General features: G+C 58.0%; 3 protein-coding genes across 8 annotated transcripts in view; 2 read left to right on the top strand and 1 right to left on the bottom strand.

The window, feature by feature from the left end:
• The window catches only part of LOC102066052 (mucolipin-1), a 22,196-nt gene extending 15,746 nt beyond the window's left edge, over nt 1–6,450 (bottom strand). For 5 of the 6 annotated variants that reach the window (XM_074530103.1, XM_074530104.1, XM_074530102.1 and 2 more), the window contains exons 1-4: nt 6,278–6,450; nt 5,595–5,830; nt 4,584–4,751; nt 2,673–2,823 (exon numbers count right to left, since the gene is read on the bottom strand). In XM_074530103.1, coding sequence (XP_074386204.1) covers nt 2,673–2,823; nt 4,584–4,751; nt 5,595–5,830; nt 6,278–6,293 — 571 coding nt within the window. In that variant the 5' untranslated portion in view covers nt 6,294–6,450. The remainder of the gene's footprint in view (nt 1–2,672; nt 2,824–4,583; nt 4,752–5,594; nt 5,831–6,277) is intronic. The other variant, XM_074530105.1, reaches the window with a different exon arrangement.
• Nucleotides 6,395–12,928, top strand: LOC141725949 (uncharacterized). The gene is made up of 3 exons (XM_074530100.1): nt 6,395–6,777; nt 7,487–7,553; nt 8,992–12,928. The coding sequence occupies exon 3, from the start codon at nt 9,001–9,003 to the stop codon at nt 12,187–12,189; it is 3,189 nt and encodes a 1,062-aa protein (XP_074386201.1). The 5' UTR covers nt 6,395–6,777; nt 7,487–7,553; nt 8,992–9,000; the 3' UTR covers nt 12,190–12,928.
• LOC141725952 (uncharacterized) overlaps nt 6,736–12,971 on the top strand; it is a 22,161-nt gene continuing 15,925 nt past the window's right edge. Inside the window, exons 1-2 of the mRNA XM_074530112.1 lie at nt 6,736–6,777; nt 7,487–7,553. The gene's annotated coding sequence lies outside the window, so the exon portion shown is untranslated. The remainder of the gene's footprint in view (nt 6,778–7,486; nt 7,554–12,971) is intronic.

Raw genomic sequence — 12,971 nt, forward strand, 5'->3', positions numbered from 1 at the left:
ACCCCAAACCCCAAACCCTAAATCCAACCCCAAACCCCAAATCCCAAACAACTCCCAAACCCAAACCCCAAACTTCAAATCCCAAATCCAACCCCAAACCCCAAATTCTAAACCCAACCCCCAAATCCAGCCCCAAATCCAACCCTAAACCCCAAACCCCAAACTCAAATCCCCAAACCCCAAATCCTAAATCCAACCCCAACCCCAAACCCCCAAACCCAACCTCAAATCCAACCCCAAACCCCAAATCCCAAACAACTCCCAAACCCTGCACCCCAAACTCCAATCCCAAATCCAACCCCAAACCCCAAACCCCGCACCCCAAACCCCAACCCCAGACCCCAAACCCCAAATCCTGCACCCCAAACCCCAAACCCTGCACCCCAAACCCTGCACCCCAAACCCTGCACCCCAAACCCCAAACCCCAAACCCTGCACCCCAGACCCCAAACCCTGCACCCCAAACCCCAAACCCCAGACCCCAAACCCTGCACCCCAAACCCCAAACCCCAGACCCCAAATCCTGCACCCCAAACCCTGCACCCCAAACCCCAAACCCTGCACCCCAAACCCTGCACCCCAACCCCAGACCCCAAACCCCAAACCCTGCACCCCGCACCCCAAACCCTGCACCCCGCACCCCAAACCCCAAACCCCAAACCCTGCACCCCAGACCCCAAACCCTGCACCCCAAACCCCAAACCCCAGACCCCAAATCCTGCACCCCAAACCCCCAACCCTGCACCCCAAATCCTGCACCCCAAACCCCAACCCCAGACCCCAACCCCTGCACCCCACATCCCGCACCCCAAACCCCAAACCCTGCACCCCAAACCCCAACCCCAGACCCCAAACCCTGCACCCCAAACCCTGCACCCCAAACCCCCAACCCTGCACCCCAAATCCTGCACCCCAAATCCTGCACCCCAAACCCCAAACCCCAGACCCCAACCCCAGACCCCAAACCCTGCACCCCAAACCCCCAACCCTGCACCCCAAATCCTGCACCCCAAACCCCAAACCCTGCACCCCAAACCCTGCACCCCAAACCCTGCACCCCAAACCCCAAACCCTGCACCCCAAACCCTGCACCCCAAACCCCAGACCCCAAATCCTGCACCCCAAACCCAGACCCCAAACCCTGCACCCCAAACCCTGCACCCCAAACCCCAGACCCCAAATCCTGCACCCCAAACCCAGACCCCAAACCCTGCACCCCAACCCCTGCACCCCAACCCCTGCACCCCAACCCCTGCACCCCAAACCCTGCACCCCAAACCCTGCACCCCAAACCCCAGACCCCAAATCCTGCACCCCAAACCCCAAACCCTGCACCCCAAACCCTGCACCCCAAACCCCAGACCCCAAACCCCAAACCCCAAACCCTGCACCACAAACCCCAGACCCCAAATCCTGCACCCCAAACCCCAAACCCTGCACCCCAAACCCCAGACCCCAAACCCTGCACCCCAAACCCCAGACCCCAAACCCCGCACCCCAAACCCAGACCCCAAAGCCCAAACCCTGCACCCCAAACCCCAGACCCCAAATCCTGCACCCCAAACCCCAAACCCTGCACCCCAACCCCAGACCCCAAACCCCAAACCCTGCACCCCAAATCCTGCACCCCAAACCCCAGACCCCAAATCCTGCACCCCAAACCCTGCACCCCAAACCCCAAACCCTGCACCCCACACCCCGCACCCCGCACCCCAAACCCTGCACCCCAAACCCCAACCCCAGACCCCAAACCCTGCACCCCAAACCCCCAACCCTGCACCCCAAATCCTGCACCCCAAACCCCAAACCCCAGACCCCAACCCCAGACCCCAAACCCTGCACCCCAAACCCTGCACCCCAAACCCCCAACCCTGCACCCCAAATCCTGCACCCCAAACCCCAAACCCCAGACCCCAACCCCTGCACCCCACATCCCGTACCCCAAACCCTGCACCCCAAACCCCAAACCCTGCACCCCAAACCCTGCACCCCAAACCCCAGACCCCAAATCCTGCACCCCGCACCCCAAACCCCAGACCCCAAATCCTGCACCCCAAACCCAGACCCCAAACCCTGCACCCCAACCCCTGCACCCCAACCCCTGCACCCCAAACCCTGCACCCCAAACCCCAAACCCTGCACCCCGCACCCCGCACCCCAAACCACACACCCCAAACCCTGCACCCCGCACCCCAAACCCCAGACCCCAAATCCTGCACCCCAAACCCCATACCCCACACCCCAAACCCTGCACCCCAAACCCTGCACCCCGCACCCCGCACCCCAAACCCTGCACCCCAGACCCCAAACCCTGCACCCCAAACCCTGCACCCCAAACCCTGCACCCCGCACCCCAAACCCCAGACCCCAACCCCTGCACCCCAAACCCCGCACCCCAAACCCCAAACCCTGCACCCCAAACCCTGCACCCCAAACCCTGCACCCCAAATCCTGCACCCCAAATCCTGCACCCCAAACCCTGCACCCCGCACCCCAAACCCCAGACCCCAAATCCTGCACCCCAAACCCCACACCCCAAACCCTGCACCCCAAACCCCAAACCCTGCACCCCAAACCCTGCACCCCAAACCCCATACCCCAGACCCCAAACCCTGCACCCCAAACCCCAAACCCTGCACCCCAAACCCTGCACCCCAACCCCGGTGTCGCACCGGTGACCACGCTGGGGTCGATGTCGAAGGTGTCGTTCTCGGGGTCGATGTCGCCCCTGCGGAAGAAGCGCTGGCACAGCCGGAGCCCGGGGCCACCGCCGGTGTCACCGTAGGCGTAACGGCCCAGGGTCTCGTTGGGGACAGCCAGGTACTGCGGGGACATGGGCATGGAAGTGGAGGTGGCACCTCAGTGTCCCCAAACCCCAAAACATCTCCATGATCCCAAAACATCTCCATGATACCAAAGATCTCCATGGCCCCAAAACATCTCCGTGTCCTCAAAACATCTCTGTGTCCCCAAAACATCTCTGTGATCCCAAAACATCTCTGTGTCCCCAAAACATCTCCATGGCCCCAAAACATCTCTGTGTCCCCAAAACGTGGTGGCCCAGGGTCTCGTTGGGGACAGCCAGGTACTGCGGGGACAGGGACACCAAGGTGGAGGTGGCACCTGGATGGCCCCAAACCCCAAAACATCTCCATGATCCCAAAACATCTCCATGATCCCAAAACATCTCCATGATACCAAAGATCTCCATGGCCCCAAAACATCTCTGTGTCCTCAAAACATCTCTCTGATCCTAAAACGTCTCTGTGATCCCAAAACATCTCCATGGCCCCAAAACATCTCTGTGTCCCCAAAACATCTCCATGTCCCCAAAACATCTCTGTGATCCTAAAACGTCTCCGTGTCCCCAAAACATCTCCATGGCCCCAAAACATCTCTGTGTCCCCAAAACATCTCCGTGTCCTCAAAACATCTCTGTGATCCTAAAACGTCTCTGCGATCCCAAAACATCTCTGTGATCCGAAAACGTCTCTGTGTCCCCAAAACGTGGTGGCCCAGGGTCTCGTTGGGGACAGCCAGGTACTGCGGGGACAGGGACACCAAGGTGGAGGTGGCACCTGGATGGCCCCAAACCCCAAAACATCTCCATGATCCCAAAACATCTCCATGATACCAAAGATCTCCATGATACCAAAGATCTCCATGGCCCCAAAACATCTCCATGATCCCAAAACATCTCCATGATACCAAAGATCTCCATGGCCCCAAAACATCTCTGTGTCCTCAAAACATCTCTCTGATCCTAAAACGTCTCTGTGATCCCAAAACATCTCCATGGCCCCAAAACATCTCTGTGTCCCCAAACATCTCTGTGTCCCCAAAACGTGGTGGCCCAGGGGTCTCATTGGGGACAGCCAGGTACTGCGGGGACACAGGGATGGAGGTGGCACCTCAGTGTCCCCAAACCCCAAAACATCTCCATGGCCCCAAACCACCACCATGTCCTCAATTCTTCTGATGTCCCCAACCCCTGCAGGTGTCCCAATGCCACCTTCTCGAGGACAAAGGCCAGCTGCTCCAGGAGGTCCCCATGTCCCCAACCCAACTGATGTCCCCAAGCATGTCCAGTGTCCCAATGCCACCTTCTCAAGGACAAAGGCCAGCTGCTCCAGGAGGTCCCCATGTCCCCAGTTACCCTGATGTCCCCAAGCATGTCCAGTGTCCCAATGCCACCTTCTCAAGGACGAAGGCCAGGTGCTCCAGGAGGTCCCCTTGTCCCCAATTCCCCTGATGTCCCCAACCCCTCCCAACGTCCCCAACTTCCCACAATGTCCCCAACCCCTCCTGGTGTCCCAATGCCACCTTCTCAAGGACAAAGGCCAGCTGCTCCAGGAGGTCCCCATGTCCCCAACCCTACTGATGTCCCCAAGCATGTCCAGTGTCCCAATGCCACCTTCTCAAGGACAAAGGCCAGCTGCTCCAGGAGGTCCCCATGTCCCCAACCCTACTGATGTCCCCAAGCACGTCCAGTGTCCCAATGCCACCTTCTCAAGGACAAAGGCCAGGAGGCTCCATGGTGCTCCAGGAGGTCCCCATGTCCCCAATTCCCCTGATGTCCCCACCTGCTCGAGGACGAAGGCCAGGTGCTCCAGGAGGTCCCCGCGGGTGTAGATGGCCGCGGTGTCATCGGCGCCGTCCTCGTAGCCCTTGAGGAACAGGTGCTTGAAGGCCACCGTGTTGTCCTCCTTGAAGGCCACCACCAGCTGGTTGCTGAGCCCGAACAGGATCAGCTGGGGACAAAGGCCACCGCCTCTGTCACCGCCGGTCGCATCCTGGTGACACCACCGTGCCTCACCCCCACCCAAAGCGGTGTCACCCACGCTTGGGGACAAAAGCCACCGCTGCCACCCACCCGTGTCCCACCGCAGTGACGCCGCCACGCTTTGTCCCAGGACACTCCGGTGTCCCTTCCAAAGTGTCCCCAAGTCCCTGTGGCCCATCTCTGGTGTCCCTGTGTCCCCTCCCTGCTGTCCCCAAGTCCCTGTGGCCCCTCTCTGGTGTCCCCATGTCCCCTCCCCGCTGTCCCAGCCCCTCGTGCTGCCATCCCCAGTGTCCCCTCTGTCCCCACCCACCATCCCTGGTGTCCCTGCTGTCCCAGCCCTGCTGTCCCCTCTGTACCAGCCGGCTGTCCCCTTTGTCCCCACCAACCATCCCCGCTGTCCCCAGTGCCACCCCCGCTGTCCCTAATGCCATCCCCGCTGTCCCCTCTGTCCCCAGTGCCACCCCCGCTGTCCCCCGTGCCATCCCCGCTGTCTCCTCTGTCCCCAGTGCCACCCCCGCTGTCCCCATCACCCATCCCCGCTGTCCCCTCTGTCCCCACCAACCATCCCCGCTGTCCCCAGTGCCACCCCCGCTGTCCCCACCTGCCATCCCTGCTGTCCCCAGTGCCATCCCCACTGTCCCCACCATCCATCCCCACTGTCCCCCGTGCCATCCCCGCTGTCCCCTCTGTCCCCAGTGCCACCCCTGCTGTCCCCACCGTCCCTCCCCGCTGTCCCCATCGCCATCCCCGCTGTCCCCAGTGCCATCCCCGCTGTCCCCGGTGCCACCCCCGCTGTCCCCGCCGGTGTCACCTGCACGGTGACCAGCACGATCTTGGCCAGCTGCAGCCCGAGCTTCACGGGCCGCCGCCCGCGGGCCCGGTACTTGTCACAGGGGCTCATGAAGAAATACTTGAGGCGCCGCCGCAGCTCTTCTTCCTCATCCTCCTCTTCCTCTTCCTCATCCTCCTGTCCCGGTACCGGTACCGGCACCGGCGCCGCCTCGGCCGTGCCGTACCCGGGGCCGCGGCTCAGCAGCCGCTCGGTCTCTGGGGACACCGGACGGTGGCACCTCGGTCCGGTGTCACCCCCTCGGTCCGGTGTCCCTCCTGCTCGGTGTCACCTCCTCTCCCGGTGTCCCCTGTCCCCGTTAACCGCTCCGGTCCGGACTCCCCATCCCCGGTGTCACCGCTGTCCCCGTGTCTCCCCCCGCCCTTCCGATGTCCCCATTGCCCGGTGCTCATTGTCCCCTGTCCCCATTAACCCTCCTGCTCGGGCCTCCGGTGTCCCCGAGCCCCGCCCGGTTCCCGGTAATCCCGGCCCCGTGTTCCGCTGCTCCCGTTACCGGATTGTCCCGTACACATTCCCAGCTCCTCCTCCCACTCCCGAAGCCATTCCTGGTCCCCATCCTCTGCCCCCATTCCCCATTCCCGGTCCCTGTCCCCGTTCCCCACCCCCGTTCCCGGTCCCCATTCCCGGTCCCGGTCTCCCCTCACCGGAGGCCGCCGCCATCGCTCCGCTCCCCCTCAGCCCTCACGTGACCGGGGAAACAACGCGCTGCTCCCGCCAACCAATCCCAGAGCGCCCTCGCCCCCAGATTTGCATAACCGCGCCCATATGAAGCAAACACTCCCGCTGAGACTCATTTGCATAACCACGCCCATTCAGGCCGGCCCCGCCCACCGCCCGGCCCTGTTCGCTCCCAGTTCCCTCCCAGCGCTCCCAGTAAGAGCGGCACCGGCAGGGAGAGCGCTCCCAGTTGCCTCCCAGTGCTCCCAGTTCCCTCCCAGTGCTCCCAGTTACGCTCCCAGTTCCCTCCCAGCGCTCTCAGTATCGCTCCCATTGAAGACGGAGAGAAGGAGGAGCGAGAGGAAGAGGAGGGACGCAGGAGGAAGGAAAGGAGGAGGAGAAATAGGAGGAGGAGGAGGAAGAGGAGGGACAGAGGAAGAGGAGGAACGGGAGGAAGAGCAGCAGCATCGCCGCCCGGACCCTGCCGGTGAGCGGGGAGGGGGAGCTCGGCCTTACTGGGAGCACTGGGAGGGAACTGGGAGGGCTGGGAGGGAACAGGGAGCGCTGATTTATTATTTTATATTATTCATTATTTATTATTTTTTACGGCTGATTTATTATTTTATGATATATGTTATATTAAAAGAAAATTATAGAGTAAAACTATGTCTATTAATGTATAATAATTAAAATTGTTTTTATTATGTATATTGTAGTAAAAGAAAATTATATAGTAAAGCTATATGTATTAATATACATTAATTAAATTATATTTATTATTTTGTGATATATACTGAAAGAAAATTATATATTAAAAATATATATCAAATAGCATATATTTTAATTAAAATTATATTTTTAAAGAATATATTAAAAGAAAAGTATACATTAATACTATACTAAAAAATAGAAGAAAGAATTTCATCAGAAGGCCGATTTATTATTTTAATATATATATTTTACGAAAATAAAATTATACATTAAAACCACACTAAAAATAGACAAAAGGAATTCTTTAGAAGGCTGGAAAGGAATAGAAAAGGAATGGAATGATAACAAAAGCTGCTGACCCTGAGAGAATCCGAGCCACCTTCACCGTGATTGGCCATGAATTAAAAACAGCCAGCGCGGCCCAATCCCGGCCGCGCCTGTTGCATTCCGCAGCCGCAGATAATTCTTGTTTATCTTTCCCTCAGAGGCTCCTCGGCCCCACGGAGGAGGAGGAGGAGGAGGCCGGGAGGAAGAGGAGCCCGGCCCAGGCAGGTGAGGAGGAAGGCAGGGCCCCTTTTAACCCTCTGTGTGCTGGGGCAGCTGCCAGCCCGGCCTGGGGCGGGGGGGGAGGGGGCAAATGGGAGGTGGGGGCAAATCCCAAATTGTCCATGTGGGACAAATCCCACCCTGAATTGTGGGGCAAATCCCAAATCCCATCCTGAATTGTGGGGCAAATCCCAAATCCCATCCTGGGATGGGGGCAAATCCTGTCCTGGGATGGGGGCAAACTCCAAATCCCGTCCTGAACTGTGGGGCAAATCCGAAATTGTCCCTGTGGAGCAAGTCCCAAATCCCTTCCTGTCCCTGTGGGGCAAATCCCGAACCTCATCCTGTGTTTTGGGGCAAACCTTATCCTGAACTTGGGGGGCAAATCCCACATCCCATCCTGAATAGTGGGGCAAATCTCAAATCCCATCCTGAATAGTGGGGCAAATCCCATCCTGGGATGGGGGCAAATCCCAAATTGTCCATGTGGGGCAAATCCGAAATCCCTTCCTGTCCTTGTGGGGCAGGGATGGGATTTGGGATTTGCCCCACAAGTTCAGGATGGGATTTGCCCCACAAGTTCAGGACGGGATTTGGGATTTGCCCCACAAGTTCAGGACAGGATTTGCCCCACACCGAATTCAGGATGGGATTTGATATTTGGGATTTGCCCCACAATTCAGGACGGGATTTGGGATTTGCCCCACAGGGACAAGTTAAGGATGGAATTTGCCCCACAGTTCAGGATGGGATTTGCCCCACAAGTTCAGGATGGGATTTGGGATTTGCCCCAGAAGGACAGGATGGGATTTGGGATTTGCCCCACAAGTTCAGGATGGGATTTGCCCCACACCGAATTCAGGATGGGATTTGATATTTGGGATTTGCCCCACAATTCAGGATGGGATTTGGGATTTGCCCCACAATTCAGGACGGGATTTGGGATTTGCCCCACAGGGACAAGTTAAGGATGGGATTTGCCCCACAGTTCAGGATGGGATTTGCCCCACAAGTTCAGGATGGGATTTGGGATTTGCCCCAGAAGGACAGGATGGGATTTGGGATTTGCCCCACAAGTTCAGGATGGGATTTGCCCCACAATTCAGGATGGGATTTGCCTCACACCAAATTCAGGATGGGATTTGATATTTGGGATTTGCCCCACAATTCAGGACGGGATTTGGGATTTGCCCCACAAGCTCAGGATGCTGTGCCGGTGCTCGCAGGGCTCTCATGTTGAGGGAACACTCTCAGGATCTCACTCCAGGTCTCACAAGGCTCATTTATTATTTTATGCTCTATATTCCATTCCAATTAATCTATATTCCATTATTATTTTATTCCACAAAATGTGTCCTTGTCCCCGTGGGGGCAAATCCCACCGTGTCCTTGTCCCCGTGGGGGCAAATCCCATCGTGTCCTTGTCCTTGCTCCCCCCGAGCAGGAGCTGAGCATGCAGAGCAGCGAGGAGCCGGTGGCAGAGGCCGTTTGGAGCGGCTCCACGGCTCGGCAGGGAGAAGCCAACGGGGAGGAGAAGCCGCGGAGATCCCTGAGCAGGAGGGGCTGCAAAGGCAGAGCACGGGGATCCGAGGGGGAAAGAGCCAGCCTGGGCCATGGAGGGGCTCAGAGATCCGAGCTGGGGCCCCGTGAGCAGCTCCAGGGTGGGGAGGAGAAGCCCCACAAGTGCTCCGAGTGTGGGAAGAGCTTCAAGAGGAGATCCTGCCTGATTGTGCACCAGAGAACCCACACGGGACCTGAGGGGGAAAAACCCAGCCTGGAGCAGGGTCAGAGCTCAGAGCTGGGGCTCCATGAGCAGCTCCAGGATGAGATGGAGAAGCCCCACAAGTGCTCCGAGTGTGGGAAGAGCTTCAGGTGGAGCTCGTCCCTGAGCAAGCATCGCAGAATCCACAAGGGGCAGCAGGTGGGGTCTGAGGGGGACAAACCCACCCTGGACCAGGGTCAGGGATCAGAGCTGGGGCTCCATGAGCAGCTCCAGGAGAAGCCCCACACGTGCTGCGAGTGTGGGAAGAGCTTCAGGTTGAGATCCTGCCTGATTATCCACCAGAGGATCCACACGGGTGGACAGCTGAGATCTGAAGGAGAAAAACCCAACTTGGACCATGGTGGTGGTCAGAGATCAGAGCTGGAGGTCCATGAGCAGCTCCAGGATGAGGAGAAACCTCCCAAGTTCTTGGAATGGGAGAAGAGCTTCATGCTGAGCTCCCACCTGATTGAACACCTGAAGAACCAGACGGAGCAACAGCTGAGATTCGAGGGAGAAAAACCCAACCTGGGTTATGGAGGTGCTCAGATATCAGAGGTGGAGGTCCATGAGCAGCTCCAAGATGAGGAGAAGCCCCACAGGTGCTCGGAATGTGGGGAGATCTTCACGCTGAGTTCCCACCTGATGGAACACCTGAAGAACCACACAGAGCAGCAGGTGAGATCCGAGGGGGACAAACCCAGCCTGGACCAGGGAGGTGAGCAGAGCTCGGAGCTGGGGCTCCATGAGCAGCTCCAGGGTGGGGAGGAGAAGCCCCACAGGTGCTCGGAGTGTGGGAAGATCTTCAGGTGGAGAGCCAACCTGGTCCGCCACCTCAGAATCCACACGGGAGAACGTCCCTACCAGTGTGGGGTGTGTGGGAAGAGCTTCAGCCAGAATTCCAACCTGACTGTCCACCTCAAAATCCACACGGGGCAACAGGTGGGGTCCGAGGGGGACAAACCCACCCTGGAGCAGGGTCAGAGCTCAGAGCCGGGGCTCCACGAGGAGCTCCAGAATGGGGAGAAGAAGTCCCACAAGTGCTCCGAGTGTGGGAAGATCTTCAGGTGGAGGTCCAACCTGATCCGCCACCGCAGGATGCACACTGGGGAGAGGCCCTACGTGTGTGGGCACTGCGGGAAGGGCTTCACCCAGAAAGCCCACGTGATGGAGCACCAGAAGATCCACGTGGGGCCACAGCTGGGCGGAAAAGCAACCCTGGGTCGTGAAGGGGCTCAGGGATCAGAGCTTGGGGTCCACGAGCAGCTCCAGGTTGGGGAGGAGAAGCCCCACAAGTGCTCCGAGTGTGGGAAGAGCTTCAGGTGGAGATCCAAAATGATGAGGCATTTCAGAACCCACACGGGGGGACAGCTGAGATCTGAGGGGGAAAAACCCACCCTGGGTGAGGGATCGGAGCTGGGGGTCCAAGAGCAGCTCCAGGATGGGGAGGAGAAGCCCCACAAGTGCTCGGAGTGTGGGAAGAGCTTCTGGAAGAGCTCCAACCTGACCCGCCACCTCAGAATCCACACGGGAGAGCGGCCCTACGTGTGTGGGGTGTGTGGGAAGAGCTTCACCCAGAAAACCCACCTGAGTGACCACCAGAAGGTCCACACTGGGCAACAGCTGGGCGGAAATCCAACCCCGGCTCATGAAGGGGGTCAGATAGTGATGGTGGTGGTCCAAGAGCAGCTCCAAGATGGGGAGAAGAAGCCCCACAAGTGCTCGGAGTGCGGGAAGAGCTTCAGGAAGAGAGCCAACCTGATGGAGCACAGCAGGGTCCACACCGGGGAGAAGCCCTACAAGTGTGGGGAGTGTGGGGAGAGCTTCAGCTGGAGCTCGCAGCTCATCCGCCACCAGAGGGTGACCCACACCGGCGAGAGACCTTACCCGTGCCAGTTCTGCGCCAAGAGCTTCACCTGCAAGTCCCACCTGACCAGCCACCTGAGGACCCACACCGGGGAGAAGCCCTACGAGTGCGACCAGTGCCAGAAGAAGTTCCAGAGCAGCTCCTCGCTCGTCGTCCACCAGCGCTCGCACACGGGCGAGCGGCCGTTCCGGTGCCCCGAGTGCGGCGTGGGCTTCAAGGAGAACTCGGCCCTCGTCCGGCACCGCCGCACCCACACCGGGGAGAGGCCCTACGGGTGCGAGCAGTGCCAGAGCTCCTTCCCGACCCGCTCGCTGCTGGCGGAGCACCAGCGCATCCACACCGGGGAGAAACCGTTCCGCTGCGACGACTGCGGCAAGGGCTTCAGGCAAAAGTCCAGCCTGGTCAAGCACCGGAGGATCCACACCGGGGAGAGGCCGTACGTGTGCGGGCAGTGCGGGAAGAGCTTCACGCAGAGCTCCAACCTGTTTGCGCACCAGAGGAGCCACGCGGAGCGGCCCTACGAGTGCGAGTACTGCTGGAGGAGCTTCTCGCAGAGCTCCAGCCTGATCATCCACCAGAAGTGCCACACGCAGGTGAGGCCCTACGAGTGCAGGAAGTGCGGGAAGAGCTTCACCACCAAGTCCTGCCTCCTCACCCACCGCATGATCCACACCGGGGAACGGCCCTACGAGTGTGGGGAGTGCGGGAAGGGCTTCATGTCCAAGTCCCACCTGGTTTACCACCAGAGGATGCACAGCGGGGAGAAACCCTACGAGTGTGAGCAGTGCAAGAAGAGGTTCCTGACCAGCTCGCACCTCCTCAGCCACAAGCTGACGCACACCGGGGAGAGGCCGTTCCGCTGTTACGCTTGCGGGAGGGGATTCAGGCAAAGGTCCAAGCTGGTCACGCACCGGTGCAGCCGCAGCAGGAAGACGCCGTTCCAGTGTCCCCAGTGTGGGAAGAGCTTCAGCACGAACGCCCACATGACCAGACACCTGCAGACCCAGCACTGAGGTGGGAAGAGCTCCGTGCTCTGCTCCAGCACACGGGAGGATCTGCTCTGGATGGTGCCCAGGTGGGGCAGAGCCCAGGTGATTCATGTTTGAAGCACACCTGGCTGAGGGCTCCACATCCTCCTGGATCCCCATGGCCTGGATGTTCTTTTTATTTCTCTTTATCCTTTCTAAACACAAATCTGGGGTTAATATTAAAATATGGAACTAAAACAAGCATGGGAACATGGCGGGGTCTTCCAGGGCATGAGGGGGAGGCTGGGTCTGAGGGAGTTCTCTATCTGGTTGCCATTCCCGAATCCTCTGTGCTTTTCCACTAATATTATTACAGTCCCCAATTCCCATTTCTCTGTTTCCTGTCCCGTTCCCATTTTCTGATTGCTGATCACAGTCCCAGTCCAGTATTCACGGTCCATTTAAACAAAATGTGTCACGGACATATTTCCTTAAAAAATCCTTTCCTTAGGATCTTATGCTCCTGAGAAGCTGAGAGGCCTCTGAAATTAAACTATCAACACTAAGTATCTGCTGCTGTGGATTGCAGCAATTTCATCCTTACATGGTCTAATCTGGTTGTTTTTAATTAATGGACAATCAAAGCTCAGCTGTCTCAGACTCTCTGGTCACTCACAAGATTTTGTTATCATTCTTTTCCATTATTTTCTAGCTTTCTGATAAAATCCTTTTGTCTATTCATTTAGTATAATTTTAATATAGCATTATCTTTTAATATCATATATCAACAATAAAATAATAAATCAGCTTTCTCAAAATAAAAAGAG

This window comes from Zonotrichia albicollis, chromosome 32, assembly GCF_047830755.1.
Source record: "Zonotrichia albicollis isolate bZonAlb1 chromosome 32, bZonAlb1.hap1, whole genome shotgun sequence".
In the NCBI taxonomy this organism is placed as follows: domain Eukaryota; kingdom Metazoa; phylum Chordata; class Aves; order Passeriformes; family Passerellidae; genus Zonotrichia; species Zonotrichia albicollis.